Source organism: Grampus griseus (genome assembly GCF_964374135.1).
Source record: "Grampus griseus genome assembly, chromosome: 3".
NCBI lineage: Eukaryota > Metazoa > Chordata > Mammalia > Artiodactyla > Delphinidae > Grampus > Grampus griseus.
The window spans coordinates 76,801,114-76,825,243 of NC_139019.1; the positions used below are offsets into that span (position 1 = coordinate 76,801,114).

The 24,130-nt window shown below is 37.3% G+C and overlaps 1 protein-coding gene across 1 annotated transcript in view; it reads right to left on the reverse strand.

The window, feature by feature from the left end:
* ELL2 (elongation factor for RNA polymerase II 2) overlaps positions 1-24,130 on the reverse strand; it is a 75,721-nt gene that overhangs the window by 46,303 nt on the left and 5,288 nt on the right. The window contains exon 2 of the mRNA XM_082650460.1: positions 9,836-9,883. Coding sequence (XP_082506586.1) covers positions 9,836-9,883 — 48 coding nt within the window. The remainder of the gene's footprint in view (positions 1-9,835; positions 9,884-24,130) is intronic.

The window sequence follows — 24,130 nt, forward strand, 5'->3', positions numbered from 1 at the left end:
CACAGCCAAAAATAAAAACAAACAAACAAGCAAATAAATAAATAAATAAATAAAAGGATATTTATATTTCTGTTGTCTAATTATTAAGTATGCTAACTGGCTATTAGATAAAGATAATTTTCATCATGTTAAGAAAGAATTCTTCTTTCTATTCCCTACTTAACTAAAGTTTTAATCCAGATTTAATATTGAATTTTTATCAAATGCCATTTTGGCATCTATTGAAATATGTTCTGGTTTTTCTCATTTAATCCATGAAGATGACAGATTATAAATATACAAGTATATATATTTATATTATTATATTTAAAGTTAATGATAACAAGAACTTTATGTAACATTTATTTCTTCAAAATCAATATAGCCTGTTATGAAGCTTGACGACATAGTGAACACCTGTGAATTCACTGTCCAACTTAACATTAGCAATAATATATCTACCCATTGCTCCTCTCCTATCTCTTCTACCTGCCTTTCTCTACCAGAGATAACAACTATTCTAATTTTTGTGATTATCATTCCTTTATTGTTTTTAATAATTTTATCACGTGTGTACCCATACAATATATTGTTTGACTTCGCCTGTTGTTAAATTTTATAAAAAACGGTGTCATACCATACATATGTAGTCTTCTACCCAGAGTTTTCACTGCCATATTGCACAGAGCTCTAAGTCACTGCTTTTCACTGTTGTGTACTCTTCCACTAAATCAATATGCCACTGTTTATCTCTATTAGCCTGCTATTGTTCTTAACTAGTGTGAACAAAATTTGGCAAAAAGGGCTTCAAATCTCCTAAATGTTAAGAAGTAAAAAGTATCAACACTCATAAGTATTCACAACTAAACCAGTATTCTTAGAAGTCTTTAAATAGAGCTTTATAACAGAATTCCACTATAAATACACTTTTTTTCTTCTCACTACTGGACTGCCAAGTATAATTAAATACTATAAAATGTCCTTTGGAGCAGTTTCTTGAAACTCCTTTTGTTCCAAATCCCCCAATACCAATGTCTCCTGGACAGCTCCATCTTGATAGAACAAGGTATGGAGTTATTATCTGAACACCTCATGGACATCATGTCCCAAACTAAACACCCCATGAGTTCTGCCTCAGTCTGTTCTTTCATCTATTTTAGATCTTGAATAATGGCCTCACCATCCAACCAAATGCTCATCATAAATATGGTGCCATCCTCAACTCCGCTATTTCCTTTCTCCCCATACAGAAGGAATAACTAAGTTAAGGTAGCTACTGGATAAACACGTTAAAATGCAAATCTGATCACATGACTCCCTGGCTAAAATTTCTAAAATTAAAAAAAAAAAAGATGGTCATCTCCTGTAGTGTTTTTTAAAGCACAGACTGTGACCCATTGGAAGGTTATGACGTTATTTTAGTGGATTGTGATCAGGATTCTTTTAAATTGAAATAGAAAATGTCAGAGTATACTGGCAAAGGATAAATACTGTGCTGTGAAACTTATTTTAGCTGTGTGATGTGTACACTGATATCTGTAAAGGGTCACAATGTAAAATGTTTTTTCTTACTCTGACTTGTTACTAAATGTGTTTGAAAGAATCTACTGTAGTCAGTGGTCCCCTTCAGAAAATGATGAAAATTATGAACCTTCTCCTGAGAAGAGAATGTGTACATACCTACATAAGTGCATATTCTTATCATATTCTTAATTATAGTGAACCTAGCTATTATAATGAAATCTAGGGGGAAAAATTTTAAAAGCCAGACTTCCAGACCTCATCATAGACCCCCAGGGAGACTTTATAGATAAGAAGCACTGATCTCCAAGGTGAAATTCAAGCTCCTTAAGAAGGTGGCAACTTTTGCCACACTTGCTTACCACCTCTCTGAGACCTCCCTGACTGTCCTGCTTCCTCTTGCTAGCGGGGGAGATACTCAACAAATGTTCGTACGAATGTCAGAATAAAATGCCCATTGAACATTTATTATAGGCAGGTAAATCAGTGTAGTGATGAAAACAGGCTCTGGAACTAGATGCCCAGGTTTGTGTGCTGGCTCCTTTACTCACTAATTGTGTGAGCTTTTACAAGTGGTTTAACTTCAGAGCCATAGTTAACACACTAGCAGAACAGGAATATCTGCTTCATGACATCCCTGTGAGGATTAAATGAGAATAATATATATAAAGTGCTTAGTATAGGATTCTTAGCACATAATAAATATTCAATAAATTTTAGTTATACTTATTGAAAAAAGTTGGAATCTATAAGCAAAATAATAGATGACTGTGCATTTCTGGTAAATACAGTACAAAGTATAAGACCAATTAGAGAGATTTGAAAATTCCTAGCCTGATAAGGGCAAATTCATTAGCCTCAAAGCATGTCTATGAGCTTTTTAAGTCTTTTAAGTCAGTAAAACTCTTTTCTTCTAAACTTGTTTTCAAAACAAATTACTTTTGTAAGGTTTTTAGCCTAAAAACAAATTTGAGAACATTTTAATTTCATACTCTTGTTCCTTCCAGTTTTAATCACAAAAATAGTTATAAAAATTTACCTTCCCTATAAATTCTCCAGATTATCTAACATATGGAGCTAAAAAGCAAACCAGTCAAGGGTGGGGTCAGGAAAGAAAACTTTTGAAAAGATTCTAGTTAGATAAAATCTTATTGCAGGATATAGAAACTCTCTAAATACTTCCACTGCATTGCTGTAGTTAAGCTGCCAGCAACTGTATGACTATGTACCATTGCATAATATAAAATGCTGACAAACTATGACACAGTACTAAGATGCTGTTGATAATGAGATATATTCTAATTCCAAAGACGTTAAATGTTAAAAAGAAAACAAGCCTTGGAATCAACAACATATAGTAATTTTGTTGTGTTAAATATTGTTTGAAGTAAGATCTGCGGCTTGGACATATTCTGCTAAATTGTTTTTCCTGCTTTAAATTTTGAATTTTCTTTTTAATAGAGCTCTTATAACCTCTTTAATAAAGCTCTTATAAGGATAAGGCCTTGCACATAGTAAGAAGTCAAAAGATATTTACATACTGCTTGTGGCTCAAATTTAGGGGTGGGTTAGTTATAAGAGCCATAAGTGTTACAAAATGGTTAAAGATTATTATTTTCCAAGCTTAAATAAGTGAGTGCTGTTAAGTGACAATGTCTGTAACATAAACAACTGAATTTCACAAGTTTCAGTTTTTGGTGGGAAACAAAAAGGCAAAACCATCAGATTCAGATTTTATTGACAAACAGATGGTGTCAGGAACAAGAGCTGGAATTTCAAGGTCCTATTTACCTTTGTCCAAACACTGTCTACCGTGGTGCTTGGTACAGTGCAAATATTCACAAACGCTTGTTGAATGAAGATATTAAGCTTAACTGACCGCTAAGAAGGCAGTTAATGGTATTTGTAGCAAATTCAGATTTCAATCATAGTTCCAATGGCTGCTTTCCAAAGTGACTGCAGTTTGGTGAAGGACAGAGCAGGATGATTTAGTCTTCAACTCCTTTATGATCGTGCTTTGGGACGCTTGTCCTGCTGTGGCCCACACTGGAGCCTGTGTGGTATACACTGAGATAGCTTCCTCAGGCAACACAACCATACAGTCAAAGTCACCCTCCCACCCTCACCATTCTGCACGTCTCCTTTATGTCACTGGTGTCTGTAGTGGTACCTGGCCATGATTTGTGAACTTAGCTCTCTACTCTTTTTTATTTAGAAACCCCACAGGTAATTCTTATCCAGAAAGAAAAGGAGAGCAGAGGTGGGTGGCAACATAAAATAGAGAAGTTGGTCAATAGCTTCAAACTATTATTCAGTTATTGTTTGAGATAATAGGAGTTTCCAGAATGTCAGTCCATACCACTGGCCAAATATGATATTTTACATATATATATATATATATATATATACACACACACACACACTGTATATTATACTATATACATAAAAAATTATATAAACTTTGATATATATCAAAGTTAAATATTTCTTTCAAATTGGGTAATTTACCATTGTATTAATACCTTAATAAATTAACATGTGGTTAATGGGTTATAATTCAATGCAAATATGTTATCTACACATGTTAACCACTGTAATATTAAAAGAATTAAAACAGAACTGCCATAAAAGGATTTAATTTTAACACCTTTGTAGTATTAACTACTTTCAGAGCTGAGTGTATAAAGGTAGCTGTTAGTCAGCAACCTTTGAGCAGACTGACTAAACACAACCGTTGGCAAAACCAGTGGACTAGCCAAACCAAAAACAGCAGGGGAAAGCAGAGTGCAGGCATATCATCTAAGAAGGAATGACAGTGCTGGGGATTTATTTTTATCTCTGCTGCTGTTTCAAGCAGATAGTTATCTTTGCTTCCTGAGTATCAAGTAGATTAGAGAAGGGTAGTCTGTGGGAAGTATTTTCAGGTGGGTTGAAATTGGCTACTAATTTCAAATACTGTATAATTTAGTTTTTCAAACCCAATCTTCTCTCCAGCCCCCCAAAAGGAAAATAAATAATTAACAAAATATTTCTGAATGCTTTGCTAAGTTTGGAAGTTAAGAAAAAAAAAAAGAAAATCCAACTCTGTTCTTTAGAGTTAATGGCTCTACTGCAAAAATTTTAACACTATTCAAGCCTTTAAAGTTAGCAGTTAAATGCTGATTTCATCTTCAGAAGGTCAGTGTGCCTTTTTGGAAGGCGTACATTTAAAAGCTGCTTGACTGGCTGTTCCTTGCTCATTCTTAGAAAAATGTGTGTTACTCAGTATTTCACAGGAGACGTAACATGGTACTTATAGACAATATTTTCTGTCCTCATCTTAAGGTTAATTTCTAAATTACATATGCAAAGCAAACTTCTATTTTTTAAAGCCTCTGAGATTGCTGAGTCTGAAGTGAGCAATTAAATTAGAGAGAATTGTGGAACAACATTCTCATAACAAATACTGAGTTAATACTGAGGTCTGGAATCCTATTTACTGTGACAAAGTTAACATTATTTCTCACTGCCCTGGGACAATCATTCCCTGCATGAGTCGCTGATGCCACAGGCAAGTCCACTCTGCAAGGCTGACACAGGCCAACAGATGTGGCCATTATTTGCTGTTGAAAACTTTGCCATTTCAGATTTTATCTGAATTATAAACATATCACAGATCTACCTTTTTGTGTATGAGTGTGTCCATAAATTTTAACAGACCTTCTGGAATTTTACATACCTATTTCCAGGATATAATATTTTGCATCTACCGAAACCTTTGTTTAAAACCCTGATTCATACCAATCAGAAATACATAAGCCTTGTTTCAGAGAGTCTCCTGTATCTATAGAAGTTCTGAAAGGAGGGTTCTGGATAAGCCCTACATTATTAATTCTTTCCTGAGTATTAGTCTATATATGTTTGTCAGATTCTGAGTTCCCTGAGGGCACAGCCCATGTCTTACCCATCCCTGTATCTTTGCACACAAAGCACTCAGCAAAGTACTTGGCACCAGTAAGGGCTAAAAGAATGTTTGTGCAATAAATAAGAAACAAACAGAACAATAAACCTATTAGCACACTCACTGATTAGGCACCTGTTTATAGTTTATTGAGTAATTATGTTAGTAGATAACTGCATCAGTAACAACTGCCATTACTTGAAAATACTGAGTTAACTTACTTCCAATACTTCTCCTTTTACAGCTGTGTGGTATAGTGGGGAGAATTTTCCCTGGCAGAGTGAAGACCTAGACAGTAGTTACAGCTGAGTCTGCATCAGCTGTGTGTCTTTAGATAAGAAACTTTCAACAAACATAAAAATAAAGAGTAATTAGTTTGTTTGTTTTTTTTTTGCGGTACGCGGGCCTCTCACTGTTGTGGCCTCTCCCGTTGTGGAGCACAGCCTCCGGAGGACGCGCAGGCTCAGCGGCCATGGCTCACGGGCCCAGCCGCTCCGCGGCATGTGGGATCTTCCCGGACCAGGGCACGAACCCATGTCCCCTGCATCGGCAGGCGGACTCTCAACCACTGCGCCACCAGGGAAGCTCAAGAGTAATTAGTTTTTAAAATTTTACTGAAACACACATTTTTGGAAAATTTTCACCTGCCACATTTTCGGTATCCAGTGAAATATGAGACAGAACTACCGTGATTTGGATAAAGCTTGCTCAACAATAAAGATGCAGCTTTTGTAAACCATGTGCATTATACCATTACACCCCTCTGAATGTTATAACTTGAACACCTCAATACTGTAGCCATGTGAATCTTACCAGCTACCTTTTCTATTCAATTAGAATGGTCTATAAAAATGTACAATCCTAGTACACCTTTAGTTATGAGTATCCTAGGTATGGATTAGAACTGCAAGGATAATTGGTTGAGCCATACTCTTAAAAATCAACAAGGTATTTTTGGCTGATGTATTCAGCTCCTGATATTCATCAGTTTTGAAAACACAATTAACTGTTCCTATAGATACTTCCTCATCTTTTCAGAATCCATAAAATGCCTTCAACGACCATTCAATTTCCTGACTATGCTTTTCCACTAAGGGAAAAGGGTGAGATGAAGTGTGAAAGACAAATTTTCATTTTTTATGCTATAGAAGCTGCTGCCCAACTGTGATGATAAAAATCCAGGTAATCAATGATTCTCAGAATTTTCACTCTTTAAGAGCATATTGCTATACTTTAATGGTCCAGTCTGCATTTTTTTTTAGAAGAAAACTTCAATTTAAGAGAACATGTTCAGGGCTTCCCTGGTAGTGCAGTGGTTAAGAATCCGCCTGCCAATGCAGGGGACAAGGGTTCGAGCCCTGTCCGGGAAGATCCCACATGCCGCGGAGCAACTAAGCCTATGCGCCACAACTACTGAGCCTGCACTCTAGAGCCCGCGTGCCACAACTACTGAGCCCACGTGCCACAACTACTGAAGCCCGCGCACCCAGAGCCCATGCTCCACAACAAGAGAAGCCACTGCAATGAGAAGCCCGCACACCGCAACAAAGAGTAGGCCCCGCTCGCCGCAACTAGAGAAAGTCCGCACACAGCAACAAAGACCCAACGCAGCCAAAAATAATAAATAAATAAAATAAATGAATTTATAAAAAAAAGAAAAAGAGAACGTGTTCAGGCACAAAAGTAAATATGCTTAAAAGTTGACCAGCCAAGACCCAAATTCTGACCTTCTAAAGACATTATAGAGGGGGGAAAAATCCTATAATTAGTAACAAGGAACAGCATAAACATGCAGTGCTTAGCATCAGGGAAAGAGGAAATAATCTTAACACTAAATGTTCACTTTTGAAATGATATTTTAACAATATTTCAGTTGTATTTCAAATATGTCTATATAGGACACTATCATGATAGTTAATGTATATTTTCAATCACATTTGATGTAAAACCTGTAAATTTGTTAGACTTGCCACATTCTTTCTAGAGAAACTTTCAAAGTATCTGAAACACTATATTAAAAGACAACTAAAATTTCTCATTGAGAAAAACTCTTTTGTGGGAAATCTAAATTAAAACCTTCCAATTTAAAGTCCTAAACATTTTCCACGTAGGAAAACTCTGTAAGTATACTTCTTCAGATAGTTTTTAAAGCAATCAGCACCGGCAATGTTAAATTATCGTGGCTCTCAAGAAAAACAGAGGAACACTGTACAGTAGACCCTCACATTTGTGGCTCTGTGTATTCCCTGTGGGCTGTGCCAACCCACTCTCTCCCCAGTAATGACTCTTTGTTTTTACTAAGTCCCAAAGGGCTGGTGAGAGCGCTGCAAAGAGAAGGGGGGGAGGGGTGGATGGAATGCAGCTGCAGGCTCTGAAACAATGCTGAGTCCATATATTTTGTTCCCAGTTAGAATAATAAAAAGGGGACTGTGGTGGGGGGTGAGGGGATGGAGAAGACAGAATGCAGAATAAGCAAGGTAGGGCCAAGTATCCTATAGCTCTCATCCTGCAGCACTCCCTCCTCTCTCTGCATTCATACTCTCCCAACTCCAATAACCATTCATTTGGTTAAAAAGCTTATCTGTTAAAATTCAAACACCCATTAAGATTTACACCTATCAGTCATTTATATCTAAATTACTTTTATCAGTGAACTATATTCAAACAAAGAATAGAGTAGGAAGAGAGAATGGAGCTTGCAAAGATAAACTGGGGAAGCTTGGACACAGAGATAGGAAAGTTTGGGGGAGGTACGTAGGAGATTTCAGAAAGGGAGGTCCAAGGTTTCAAACAGAAACTGCCTGCTTTGTAAAGGTACCTAGGGCCTGGGGGGTAACTGGTATGCTACAGAAAATCATATTCCTTCTAAGACTGCTAAAAGCTACATGTTTCTGCATCAAGAGCTTGGAAGCCTGCACATACTGGTTCCTCATTATTCAGTCTAGCCTACTGCCTCCTAAGAAAATGTCCTTCACTTGCATTTCCCTGGCCTCCACGTCCCAACTGGGAGAATGAAAGAATTAAGGGAAGAGGGAAGAAGCAGACACCAAACAAGGTGTCAGCTGCTAGTGAGGGAAAAGCAGCTCAAACCCCACTCTTCTCCTCTGGGTACTGCCCTCTCTTCCCAGATAACCCTTTACTGAAATGGGTAGCCCTGCTGAGCTGAAGAAGTCAGGCCTGCCTCTCGAACATCCCTTCAGATATTGTTGATGCCATTAAAATTTGTAAGAAAATTCAAGAAGCCTCACGTAAACAACTGACACTAATACCTCAAAAATAGTATCAGCATGCGCTAGAGACTATCTAAAAAGCTATGAAACAAAATTCAGAAGAATGCTTGTTCCATTTAGGATCCCATTCATGAACACTCAGTTACTGGGGAGAGAAAAAAAAGGACTTCATTGTAAAGCTATCATGTAGAAGCAAACCTCTGACATCCACACACAAACATCTCCTTCAAGTTAACATTCCACAAGATTTAGAAGTACTCTTAGTTGGTGTTGAATGATACAATTAATCTCCTGACTCTTGAAATGTTTTCAAGTTATAAAGTTTAGAAAGACTGTATTTATTCACATTGAATTTTTACATTTTGTGACATAAACAAAAATTCACAAGTGTATAGATTTATAATAAATAGGAATATGATCTTCCCCCCTCAGGCTGCCTTTTCTCTAGAGCTCTAAAATCCATTTACAGATATTCCAAATCTCCATACTGTAGACAGTATATAGAGACAAATTCAGAAATGCATATTAATTTAAATGAAGGAATGAGTCTATTTAATTAATATTAAATAGTAATAGTAATAATTATGAAATAATATTGACGCTACTCCTGAAAAGTTTATCATCTATTACAAATACAAAATTCATAGGTGCATTTTATTAGGAGTTATCATTTATTATACTTTTAAATCCAGCAATAAAATAGACAATACTTTGTTTATTCTGTGTACTAGAAAAATTCAATTTTCTATATATACATTTCATTTCCTAGTATTAAAGTCCATAGACAGCAGAAGTTTGTTAATATTAACAACAATCACATAATCATAACTTGCCTGAAATTAATAATTCTTTATGGTTACTTAAGTGTGGTAAACAAAATATAATCTCATAATACTATGATGTATGTTACACTTCAATAAAAAGGTTAAAAAATCAATTATCTATGACTTGGAAAAAACTACTCTCAATATCTATACCTGAATTACTTAACTAAATCAAGAAGATAATTCAAGTCTTAAAGGTGTCATAAATTTACATTTAGTTACAAAGTTCACAAAATATGAGTGACATTATATTAAGAGGCACAGGTGAAAACAAATTTTAAGACGTAAATATAATAATGTGTAAGATTAGATTTTCTTGCTAAAACAATAAGAGTACTCACCCCTTGGAGCCCTTGGAACTGAATTGAAGGTCGAAAAGGAATTAAATTCTATTAAAAGAAACATAAGAAACAAACACGTCAACCTTGGTTACTGGGACATGGAACTAAATGATTAAACTCTAAACCTATGCACTTGGTCAGTGCTATAGTCTGTGAAAACCTTTTCATTACATACTTAGGTTTATATATCATTATATTAAGATGCCTTGATAAATGATACTGCACTGCTGACATTTCTCTGAATACACAACCGAAGGTATCTTTTGGCAGTGTAGCTAATCACGTTTTTGAAAATGACTGACATGATTTGGCAAAAAATGATCAGTGTACTAATTCAATTTTACATGAAAAAGTATTATGGCTTAGTTTCTTGATATGTTTTTTAAAAAGGTAGGGGAAAGCAAGAGATAGTCAAAGAAACTTTGCAAAACTCTTAAGAGGACGCTAGAAATATAAAATTAAAATATTTGAGAATGAACTGTGGTTTCCATTTTCTCACATTTTACCAGAGATTAGTTTTTAGTTGAGGGTCAAACAGGTTACCAATCTTCTCACAAGCTTCTCACCAGGAGAATATAATTTCTAGAACAATGTTTTGTTTCATTATGAGCTTTGTCCTGTTCATAATTTTTATATTTTCTCATAGAGTTGTGTATTTAGAACAAAAGCTGAAACTGTAAATATCTACAAGAGTCTCAGGCATGATTTCCTGTACCTAAAGTCACCAGTATGGGACCGGTTCACCACTACTGGAACGCTTTTCCAAACTGCTAACAGAAATTCATGGGGAAATCAGATTTGGGTAACATTTTAATAGTAACACATCAGCCTGTAAACTATTCTTCATACCCTCATATCCAAACCCAATGCACAAAAACAAAAGCAGTGGTTTCTGGTCTCAACTCTACCTTAAAGAAAAATACAGAGGCACCCATATGCCCCTCCCTCAGCCACTGCACATTAACTACTACTTACCAGGTACTTCCCAAAACTTCTCTACAGATTTAAAAGTTTACTAATCAGGATTACAATAAACTAAAGAGAAATAAGGAAAAGATAAGTACTTTAAAAGACAGATCATCTGAATATAAAATCAAGTGGTAGCATTAACCATTCTATTATTATTTATAAAAATGGATAAACATCTTCTTGAAGAAAACATAATAGATACTATTATCATTGTTCTACCACCATAAAAAGATTATTTAACTTTAGACTTATCAGCAGAATCAAAGCACTACTGGGTGACAAAATTTATTTCTTGGTGTGGGAGAAGTAGGTAACAATTTTTCATAGTGATTCATTCTAATTCACAGTGTTTTATGATTAACGCTAACTTTTTAGCTTAACTTTAGATTAACGCTAACTTGAATTTCCTTAGAGGGAGAAAACCTCACCCAAACCTACCTTCCATAGCTAAACCTCTACCTGAAGTAATGGTAGCTTGCGTGCAGAAGCCCTGGGGAGGCCCGCTTTGTGTGTAAGTAGGTGGCACTACAATTTAGGTAAGACAGGTGGAGGTTCTAGCTTTCAGAATATTTCAATCAGCCCTGCCTCCTGCTCTCTCTTCAAATCACAAACACTGAACATCTCCTCTGAGGCTGGTTACACTTTCCTCTCTGACTCCTTGCAGGAAGGTTATCTTCAGCTCACCACTGGAATTTGAACTTCTCTATCAAGTTCATCAATTCTTCTTGGCCAAACAAATGCTAACTTTCCTCAATTTTCAAATTGCTCACTTCTTCACTGGATGTCACCTGGAGAAACCACTCCTCCTAGCTCTTTGATCATGCCTTTCACTTTCCTCTTTCTAGATCCAGTCTCCCCTGGAGGCTCACCTTGCCTATTTGGTGATGACTCTGAATCTCTTCCCTATTCCTCAACTTGGCATCTCTCTGCAACTTGCAACTTATCACAGCCTAGGACATTCTGCATTAGAAACTCTCAATGACAGTAAAATTGGCAAACACTAAACCACCTCCGCCCCTCGCCAAACTGGCACCTCTTTCCTACTTTCTGGCAAGGGTGCTTCTATCTTGTTGGTTCTCCAGGCTCACAACCTTAAGTTTAACGCACAGCCTCTTCTCCCTCTCCCCTCACCGCATTCTATTAGGCAATCGCACACTGCTAGAATCACAGAATACCAGGTCCAGAGGTACTCCAGTTGGTGCCCAGCCCCACCCCCCACCCTTAACCACAATGGGCCATGCGTCCCATTAATAACTAAGCTAGGACCAGAATCTAGGACTCAATCTTCCTGTTTTGCCATACTGTTTTTCTTCTACCATCTTGGGCTCCACACACATCTGTTATGGTAGATCCATGGGCACTTGCTCCTTTATGCCAGAGTTCACATTTTAGTTGGAGAACATTTGAAAACGATTAAATATTGTACTAGGCTAAGTACTGCTGGGAGGTGCAGTAAGGATTCTCACAAAGAAGAAAAGTATGGGTTAGAAGAGATACTAGAAAAGAGAAAAGGCTCATGGAAAAGATGGCTCTTGAGTAGCAATTTTGAAAAGACAAACTCCAGGGAGATGGAGTGTCCTAAGCAAAAAAGCAAGGAGACAGGAATGGGTACTGTGCAGGCAGACGGCAGGTCTTTTCACACGTGAAACATAACATAAAGGATGAGAATTGGACCTGGTGATCCCTGGCTAATCTATCCTTGACCTCAAAATTTGTCTTCAGTTTTAGCTTCTATCCACTACAGAATAAATAGGACAGTAATTTAAATTTCAGACCTCATAATTTCTAAAGGTTCATCACCCTGTGAAATAACCCTATCCTAATCCCTTCCATTACCCCTTTAGGGATGGCCTTTAAGTCTTGTCTTTGACATGATAAACAACTGGAGGCTCTTCTGATTTTTGGAATAAGAAAGTGAGCTGCTGAAAGAATGAAGTGTTTCACGGAAAGCAGCTCTTTCAGTCATGTGTAAGAAAGACAGAGATCAATTGGGGCTAGGGAAAAGGATTAGACACCAGCTCCAGGGAATGTTTTATTTAGGAACACTCTAGTGATAAAGGCCTAAATTAGTATGGCTTCGTCTGGAGCAAACAGGAGATGGTGGAATGAGCAGACCTTCCCAAGAAAGAATGATAAAATGTGATGAAAGCTTGAATATCAGGTGTACATGCGCACATATGCACAAAAGAAGCAAAGGTGGCTCAGGGCTCTCAATCATCATCTGGGGCCTTTCTGCCCCAGACTCCCTCATATTAAGCTTAGTCTTTACTTTGAAAGCTCCTAGCCTGTTTCAGGTCCCTATCACCAAGCACCTAGACAAAGGCCTTCCTCCCTTCCTTCAATTCCTTCCAAATGGCTACTCATTCAAATAGCTAGCAGAAGCTTTCTCAGATACCACCCTCAGCATGTAACATAGCCTGCAGTGGGTTCTATCAAAGCAAAACAAACTCCTCCACGTAGAAAGCAGACAGTCCAACTATAGGACCAACCAATTTCATCTTCCACTTCCCAACTGTGGCTAAGCAGTGTTAACCTTTTTCAGTCTGTTTGTTTTGTAAACAATTTCCTCTCTATTTCTACCTCCTATTTATCTGTTCTTTCAACCTGGCATACCTTCCCAAACACTATTTTGCCAATCCATACTAATCACTTAACATTCAAGCTTAAGATTAATTTCCTCAGCTAGGCCTTGTTTTAGATAAATCAGAAATCAAAGACTCAATGAGTTTAAGGACCCAATGCAGGTAAATGTGAAAGAGACTGGGTGTAAAGCAACAGGGCCGTGGCGAGTACCTGGGGAATGAATGCCCAGCTGAGAAAGGACTCAAATTTTAAAATGTTAAACCTTTTTCTCACCAAACAAAACACTGCTGCCACCATTTTGCTAACTCTGAACTATGCCCACTTTAGCTACCATTAGCTATTGTTTTTTCCAGATGCCTGTGTCTATCGTACCACTACACTGGGGGTGTATTTCTTTCATAGGTTTTCTTACTCCTAGTTGTTATGATACAAAAGAGTCTAACACATATTTAACTTACAAGTATTTATCTACATTATGATAGAAAAAGTATTATAAAATCACTTTGGCTATGTTCTCTTTATATATGCGGTATACAACTATATGCATTATATACTTTATAGATTACTATTCTGGGTTGTATGGACAAAACAATACCACTATGCTTTACATCAACTTACGGATTCTCAAGAGTAATTTTTTTTTAATATAAATTTATTTATTTAGTTTTGGCTGCATGGGGTCTTTATTGCTGCACACGGGCTTTCTCTAGTTGCGGTGAGCAGGGGCTACTCTTCATTGCAGTGTGCAGGCTTCTCACTGTGGTGGCTTCACTTGTTGCAGAGCACAGGCTCTAGGCATGCGGGCTTCAGTAGTTGTGGCTCGTGGGCTCTATCCAATCTTTTGCTTCATGACCTGAATTTAGAACCTAACCTCCTGATATGCTTAGAGTTCTATCTGTATTGCTTGATTCCTCAACAAAAACGATAACTTGTTTTTGTTTACATAGTTTTGTAATGTACAGAGTATTTTTATATCCACAGTCTCAAGTGAGGCCTCCTAAAACCAGCCGTGGGTGGTAGGAAGACATCATCATCCCCCATTTCAGAGGGAGATAAACGAGTCTCCAACAGGCAAAGTTCATTGCTCAGAATCACCAAGCTAGTGGTTAGCAGAGTTGGACCTCAAATCCAGACTTCTGAATTTCAAATACAGTACCCTTTCCTTATCTTGCCTCTGTAACAGGTTACCTCCTAGGGCTGAACATGAAAAGCACTTAAATGCTCATTCAATTCTTCTGGCATTTTGTTTCCAAAGAAAATGAATTTTATAAAATCATTATAATTTCCAAGGTTCAGCTTCTGATTAAATAAAAACTAAAAAAAACAGTTTTGTTTTTTTTTTCTGTAAGGACCATGTATAGTAAAGGAACATATATAAATATTTGTGTTAACATTTTTCATTAAAAAAACAAAACCCTCATCTATGGAGTAGTTGTGGGTGCTTATCCAAACAGGATAAACTAGGATTACTGTTGCTGAAAAACTTTAAGATATCTAACAACCTACAAGAGAAAAGTACATAAGAGAACCTCAAATCCTTTATTGATTTTAATCCCAATTTTAGACAAGAAGATGTTAGGTACTATGCTACAGTTCCTGAACGTCTTAAAAAATGCAACAAGAGAGCCAGCTAGAATGCTATACCACTTTTTATGCTTCTGACTACTGTGTCAATGGGAAAGGTACCCGGAATAAGTTCTAAAAGTCAATACCAGGACTTACCTGGTAGTCCAGTGCTATAGAATCCATCTTACAATGCAGAGGACGTGGGTTCGATCCCTGGTCAGGGAACTAAGATCCCACATGCTGAGGGGCAAGTAAGCCCGAGCGCCACAACTACTGACCTCATGCACCTCAACTAGAGCCCTCGCTGCAAACTACAGAGCCCACGTGCCCTGGAGCCTGCGTGCCGCAACTAGAGAAGAGAAAACCCACAGGCCACAACTAGAGAGAAGCCCGAGTGCCACAGTAAAGATCCCGCGTACCGCAACGAAAGATCCTGCATGCCACAACTGAGACCCGACGCAGCCAAAAATAAATAAATAATAAATAAATAAATCTTAAAAAAAACTGAACATTTAAAAAATAAATAAAGTCAATACCACTATAAGCAAATGTCTCAAGCATGTTAGTTTTTCACCTAAATGTTTTTTAGTCTAAGTTTAACTGCACAAACATAACCTCAACTCATTGTTTTTTGGGTTTTTTTTTGCGGTACGCGGGCCTCTCACTGTTGTGGCCTCTCCAGACGCGTGGGCTCAGCGGCCATGGCTCACGGGCCTAGCCGCTCCGCGGCATGTGGGATCCTCCCGGACAGGGGCACAAACCCGTGTCCCCTGCATCGGCAGGCAGACTCTCAACCACTGTGCCACCAGGGAAGCCCTGTATATTTTTTAATGCAATCCAGTTTTAAAAGATAATGTAATTACAGGTGGCCAAATATGATATGGCATGTTTTAGAATAATGTTTAACTTACTAAGTACAGTTCCATTACATATGGAAGTTCAATAGGACTTCAACTTTTGATTTTTAGCTTTAAATAAATATTTGCACCAACTGGCTCTTTTGAAAATCAAGTAACTCTAGGGTTTAACTGACTAGTACTTGAGCTATAAATAAGATAGTGATCTAGTATCTTCATCCATCCAAGAAACAATGCAGACTGGAACTGGCTAGGGAAACCATTTTGATAAATGCTTTCAACAAGGTGATGTTTTATAGTCAAAAGATTCTGTTAAACTCTTGGTTGGTTCACTGATTTTAGATTTCCTTGAATTAACCCTCTGTATTTCTCAGAGAATGTAGGGCATTCTTAAGCTTAGAATAAAAGTGTAGACAATACTAAAATGCTCAAAAGTTTAGTTCCTGACATCTGCCACTATAATAAGCCAATTCTACTGCAATAAAAACTGCTCTATGACCAAAGAAATCTATGTCCACTTATTTCCAGGGACTATGCCTTGTAATATATACGGACTATAAAAGTAATATGTAATTTACTAAGTAATGTTACTAAGTAATTTTAATTGTGCTGAGTAATATTAATTTCTGACACGATTCTTTTAGGGTAGGAGGGAAGAAGCAAAGCTCAGGTTTCTTTGGGGATAAATAAAAGAGAGTTACTTATCCTATAAAAGTTGTTATAACCATCTCTTGATTATTTACATATTGCTTATCCATCCAAATTAAACCTATGGTTACTTTTATTCTATCAACCACTATTGGTTTTGTCAACATACAACCATAAGAAATAGCATTCTGTTCTAGAAAAGAGTGATTTCTCTAAGAAACACTTTATAGAGATCTTTCTAAGTTTATTCTCTAAGGTTAGAGATGTACTTGAAATACCTTCAGCTTCCCTTCTGAACCCATAATGGAGCTTTGACTCAACTTAAAGTGAACTCTTTAGTTATTTAAAATTAACCAATAGGTATTTATTAAATACTTCACATTTTATTTGTGTACCTAAGCTGCATTATAAGTCAAGCTAAAGATAGTGCAAAAAGGGCTTCCCTGGTGTGGCACAGTGGTTAAGAATCCGCCTGCCAATGCAGGAGACATGGGTTCAAGCCCTGGTCCGGGAAGATTCCCACATGCCACAGAGCAACTAAGCCTGTGCACCACAACTACTGAAGGCCGCACGCCTAGAGCCTGTGCTCCTCGACAAGAGAAGCCACCGCCATGAGAAGCCCACGCACCTCAACGAAGAGCAGCCCCCGCTTGCCACAACTAGAGAAAGCCCACATGCAGCAGGGAAGACCCAAGGCAGCCAAAAATAAAATAAATTAATTTAAAAAAAGAATATTTAAAGATAGTGCAAAAAAATTTTCCAAAGTCAAATATAATTTTGGAATTTTGTGTCAAAACCAGAAAACTGTCTATAAATGGTGATGGGTCAGGTGACTGCTTTAAGTGAGATTGTTTTACGAAATGATTATAGCCACCTAGTTACTATTTACTGAGCGCTTAAAATGTGTCAGGCCAGTGTAATCACTTTTACTATCACCTGTGGGAATTCTCAGAACACCCTTGTGGAGTAGATACTATTATTTCCACAGGATTCCACAGGTAAATCCGGTGAAATCACATACGGTTACACAGCTAATAAGTGACCTGGAGCTCAAACCCTGGCCTGTCTCCCTTTAAGAACTAAGCACTCTACACAGCTAGCCTCTCCTGCTCCTCCTTAACAACAGTTATATAAAATGTGAAATATCTGACCGCTACAGAATTAAGAACTGGTAAGAATCAATAGCTCTTTGGGGATCACTTCTTTGGTTTTGCACTACAACTTAAGGAAAATATCAGGCACTTGAATTTCTTTTCACTTATGCAAGTAAATAGTAAAAAGTATTTATGACTTATCCTGGGATACAATTTAAGATAGATCTTTCTTTCCTAAAAGAGGTACTATACCATTTAAAGAACTGTGGTTATAATTCTTTTATTTAAGAAGTCATTTAATTCTGCTCTTTAAAACATCACCTGATAGAGAAACCAAAGACTATCCAATAATTATATTTTAACCACGGTAATAAAAATAAATCTAAGCTGGGAAAGAAGAGGAAGAAAAAAAAAAGATGGAGTATAAGCAGACAGTAGCACAGGAAATCAGTTAATCCTGAAATCAAATATACCCAGCTCTTGTCAAAAGCTGGTAATATGTTTAGTATGTTTAGAATGATAGTATGAATGTGAAATTTTGAGGTAATCCAAAGATACCTTAGTAAACGGTATCTCCTTCTTTGCCCCAATCTTTTATTAGATGCTCCCCCACCCCCCGGGGGAGAGAGAGAGAGGGAGTCATTAAGTTTCACAAAATCTAGTATTTTGCTTTGTCAGTCAATCCAACCTTACACATCGCAGAAACTCCTTCTCTGCAGATTTGGAAGAACCAGATTAAAGAGCATTTGGAATAAAGAATAATTTCTTTCTAGCCTTTACAGCATAGAAAAGAATGAAATATAAAGGAGATTCTCGAAACAGTAGGGAGAAGTCAAAAATCTAATTTATTTAACACAGTCCTTGTTTTTAAAGATAGTTTCTGGAAAACTGTAGCTATCTGCTGCAGGCCAAATTTTAAAAAAATTATTATTGTCTTAAACGTTACTATTCCATACAACTCTTTAAAGGAATATGGAAGGCAAAAATCCAAACTGAACAACCACCTAAAAAGTTACTTACTGTGAACAAGCCCTTATAACAATATTTGAAGCATAATATCCCATCATTTTTTTCCAAGAGAGCGCTTAATGTGGACTTTATAATTGTGTAATAAGCTTACATGTCAAATCTGATTATAAATACAAATGAAGATTTGTTCTTTGGGATCATGATCTCTAGTAAAGTATAAGGAGAAACAGTAAAATAAACTTGGATTGGAAGATGGGTATTATTTTTAAAATAGTAGAAATTTGTAAAATGAAGCATCTACAACAAAGGGAGCCATTAGAAGGCTTGAAACTTGGAAACTACATGATCACACACACTTAGTGTTTTAAAAAGATAGCTTTGGCTGCTGTGTGGAGAATGGACTATTGGGGGAAGAGTGGAAGCCTGGAGGCTAGATGGAAGTCCATGGCAGTGGTCCTCAAGAGAGATAACGGTGGCTGGGACTGGAGTCGTGGTGATGGATGAAGTTAGATTTCAGATTTTTGAAGACTGACAGAACTTGCTGATGGATCAACTAAGCCAAGAAAAGAGGATATAAAATCAAGGAATACTAGTCAATTACTAGTCAACTGGTGATGAGTACTGCCACTTACTGAAATGGGGAACACTCATGAAGATGTAGGTTTGAAGGGTGAAATCAAGAGTTGTGCTTGGCAAAAATAAACTCAAAATGGATTAAAGACTTAAATGTAAGGCCAGACACTATAAAACTCTTAGAGGAAAACATAGGCAGAACACTCTATGACATAAATCACAGCAAGATCCTTTTTGAGCCACCTCCTAGAGAAATGGAAATAAAAATAAAAATAAACAAATGGGACCTAATGAAACTTAAAAGCTTTTGCACAGCAAAGGAAAACATAAACAAGATGAAAAGACAACCCTCAGAATGAGAGAAAATATTTGTAAATGAAGCAACTGACAAAGGATTAATCTCCAAAATTTACAAGCAGCTCATGCAGCTCAATATCAAAAAAACAAACAACCCAATCCAAAAATGGGCAGAAGACCTAAATAGACATTTCTCCAAAGAAGATATACAGATTGCCAACAAACACATGAAAGAATGCTCAACATCACTAATCATTTGAGAAATGCAAATCAAAAATACAATGAGGTATCACCTCACACCGGTCAGAATGGTCATCATCAAAAAATCTACAAACAATAAATGCTGGAGAGGGTGTGGAGAAAAGGGAACCCTCTTGCATTGTTGGTGGGAATGTAAATTGATACAGCCACTATGGAGATCAGTATGCAGGTTCCTTAAAAAACTAAGAATAGAACTACCATATGAACCAGCAATCCCACTACCAGGCATATACTCTGAGAAAACCATAATTCAAAGAGTCATGTACCACAATGTTCACTGCAGCACTATTTACAATAGCCAGGACATGGAAGCAACCTAAGTGTCCATCGACAGATGAATGCGTAAAGAAGATGTGGTACATATATACAATGGAATATTACTCAGCCATAAAAAGAAACAAAATTGAGTTATTTGTAGTGAGGTGGATGGACCTAGAGACTCTCATACAGAGTGAAGTAAGTCAAAGAGAAAAACAAATACCGTATGCTAACACATATATATGGAATCTAAAAAAAAAAAAAAGGTCTGAAGAACGTAGGGGCAGGACAGGAATAAAGACGCAGATGTAGAAAATGGACTTGAGGACACGGGGAGGGGGAAGGGTAAGCTGGGATGAAGTTAGAGTGGCATGGACATACATACACTACCAAATGTAAAATAGATAGCTAGTGGGAAGCAGCCACATAGCACAGGGAGATCAGCTAGGTGCTTTGTGACCACTTAGAGGGGTGGGGTGGGGGGAGGGTGAGAGGGAGACGCAAGAGGGAGGAGATATGGGGATATTTGTATATGCATAGCTGATTCACTTTGTTATAAAGCAGAAACTAATACACCATTATAAAGCAATTATACTCCAATAAAGATGTTTAAAAAAAAGGAATTGTGTTTGGGTCTGTTAAGTTTAGATAACCTATTAAACTTTGATAAAGAGATCAGGTGTTGAAAATTAGTGCCTGGAAATGGAGGAAGGTCAGAGCTGGAGATAAATATTTGGAGGTCGTTAACATATAGATGACATTTAAATCCACAGGACTAGATGAGCTCACCTAGGGAAGTGAATAGATAAAGAGAAGGGAACTGGGATCTCCAACTTTCAGAGGCCAGTCAAGCAGCGGATAATCAGCAGAGGAGACTGACAAAGAATGGCCAGGGAAGTGGGAGGAAAATCAGGAAAGTGTTTCTAGCAGGAAGGAGTAGTCAACTGGATGGCATGATGCTGAGGTCAGGTAAGACAGGAACAGAGAGATGACCACTAGATTTGACAACAAGGGACCTAGTCAGGTGCAATCTCAGGGATGTGATGGACACAACCCAGCTGGAGTGGGCTGAACAGAGGATGGGAGATGAAAAAGCAGACACTATTTCTCAGACATATCCTCAAACATAATCCTCTCTTTAGGTGTCCCCTTGCACAGAGACTTTATTGTATGTATGTATGTATGTATGTATGTATGTATGTATTATGTCTGCTTGTTTCTACTAAGGTACGAGCACTTTCTGGACCATCCCTGACTTATTCAACTTTATATATACAGTGCCTAGTACTATGCCTGGCACATATCAGAAGATAAACAAACACTGGCTAAATGAATAAATGCATATTTGACAGTTATAGGTATAATTCCTGTTCCTACCTCTTAGTCTTTTATTAAAGAAAAATACATCTCAAGACACTCAACTGAGTTTTTACCACATGGATGTGTTTTCTGGCTATCTGAGGCATCATGGTTTCCAACAATGAAAACCAAAAGCCATGATACTAAGTAAATGTCTTTTAAAAATCTGCTAACATGTAAATTTACAAGTAAGCATATTTAGATCCTAAAGTATCTCAAAGAATCTTATTTGAAAGTTCATGCCTGGCTCCACCCTTGAACAAGCTCACTCTTCATGGGAAAAGTCTTCTAGCTAAGGTTATCTCCATGGACCATGAACCAAGTACCCATAACTAGTCCATGACAATGTATATGTATAACAGAAGTTTCATGTACTCATGATTATTTTTTGGTTTGTTTTTCACAAACTGTCAAACAAAAAAAAGAGAATCAAAACACCAAAACAGAAATGAAAGTAATCTGGAAGTGAAAACACTGACCCTTGCAAGGCCTTTAGGAATCTTTTAAAAATGATGCTTGAAATGTAAATCCAGGCACATTGTAGAGAGTTACTTAATGTTTCAATAATCACTTGGGACAGAAACCATGGAAAGTATGATCTTCACGTTAAAATCAAATTCAATTTTCATATCATCTGTACTCTACGACAGTCTTAAGTGCAATTTATAGAGAACGTTATTGGATAAGGGAAGCCTATAAAAATCCGAGCAAAATTTGAAAATCCCTGTTCAAAACCAAAATTTCTTCCACCTAATAATTTCAACTTCCCCCAAAACATTACCAATCCCCAAAATTTCCATCCAAATGGAAAAGTTTGAGACATGTAAATAATATGGCATTGTTCTAGTCTAGCCTCAGACCCAAATATACTTCTCAAATATAAAACATCTAATCAAACCTAAGTCTAGTCACCAAACAACAGACTGAGTGAACGTCCACTAAAATGGTACTTTATCTCCCCCACCCCACCCCACCCTCCCAATAGCTTCTGATTTCCCTTTTTTTTACTAAGGGTACCCCTCCTAGTGCTGATGGCTAGAAATTTCCATTTAACCCTGTTCCTTTAAAATCTGTTATTGAGTTCTATAGATTCTATTCATCTGTAATGTCTTGTCTCTCACTAGCATCAGTTTAGATCCCACTCATCTCTGACCTGGACCACATACTTCCTCCTAACTTGTCTACTGCCTTCCAGATTCATCTTATACTCATCATGCACACTGAGGCCAGTATAATCCTAAAGCATTAGCTCAAATCACCTTAAATTTCTACTCAGTGTCTCTCCAGTTTTGAGAGAATAAACTCCAACCTGCTCCAGTCTCCCTTTCCTCTTAAATCCAACTATATTTTCTCCAACACTCGAGGTTAAGTGGAACAAGGGTCTTCCTTGCAATTCTCAAAGCCTGCCTTAGCTTTTCTACTGCTGTCCTTTCCTTTCCTGTGCCATTCCTTCTGCTGGAGATGTGATTCCCCTCATCTAGTCTCTGCCTGTTAAAATCCTAAAACCCAAAGATGTTTTTTAGACCAATAACATATAGGATCCCCAACAAGAAAGAAACTTATGCTCTTTGTCTAACAACCTAGTTATTATTGAACTAGTAGCAAATGCTCTGACTACTGAGTTCAATTCAAGGTGCTAATTTGATTCATGGATCTTTACGGAGCATATAGTCTAATTAATAAGATTCTCTCTTTTTATATCCTATATTAAATTGCTAGCCATGAGATTCCAGGTTTGGCCTTTGCTGGCAAAATATTAGTGGAAGCCCTTAAACCAGTTCTTCCTAAAGATTTAACGTGGCTCTAAAGTGCCATAATGCCACAACCAAAACAGTTAGATAGGTAGATAAATTGAAAGGAAGGGAGGGAGGGAAAGAAAAGAAAGCAATTCTCCATAAATCTGACCTGATTTATGCCATGTTTTTCAGCTTCAATTTGGCTGTAGAGACACAGTCATTAATTTACTGTATTCTACTCCAGACCTGCTTTTCTAGATTTTTGCATTAAGTCATGGGAAATGTCCTATGGAGCTGAGGTATGCAGGAGAGTCAAATGTGCTGTGGTTATATACATGCTCTTTTCTTTATTCTAAAACTCAGCTCACCTTACATGAAGAAATGCCCATATCATCACATTTTAGGGACATCTTCTCAAATACTCCAAATACATTTGACTCAAACTGGCAAATAACTGGGCTGAACTCTGGTGCCACGGTCCTGAGCCTCTCTGTAGTCACAGCAAGTTGTTAAAAATGACCCAGCAGTGGTTCTCCTGAAATTCTCATTTTTCTCACTTTGCCGGCTTTATCACAAATTACCTAATAAGCGCTATGTGCACAGCTTCCATAGTTTTTCACAAGTGCAAATGGAGCAAATGGAAAAGTTGGATCTGGTGACTGTCCTTGATAAGCTTTCCTGTAAATCATTCCGAGAATTTTACACCCCTTTCCTTTTAAATTCTTTTGTTGAACATGTTCCAATCCTTCACATATGTTCTTTCTTTCTCCTCTCAGTTCTGGTGCCAAGGTTCCCTGTCTATCTCTTTAGGCAATCTGGCTACTGCTTTTCACTAGGAGGAGCACCCTTCTTTGCACTGAACACCTGATCAGCTGAAAAAACTTTTCAAACACTTATTGCAAAATGGGGCACAAACTTGACTTTCCTTGATAAAAAGCATTTTAATATCAAGTTCAGCCTGAAGATGGGTCTAAGTTAAAGTCAATAAGATTAACTTATTTTAATTAAAACTGGCTATATTTAAAAACTGCAACAAAAGGAATCTGCTAAGGCAAACCTCATTGTTTTACTTAGTAAACATGTCAGCAGCAGTGGCAGCTCTGTGCTGGCAGGTCTGGATGCTTG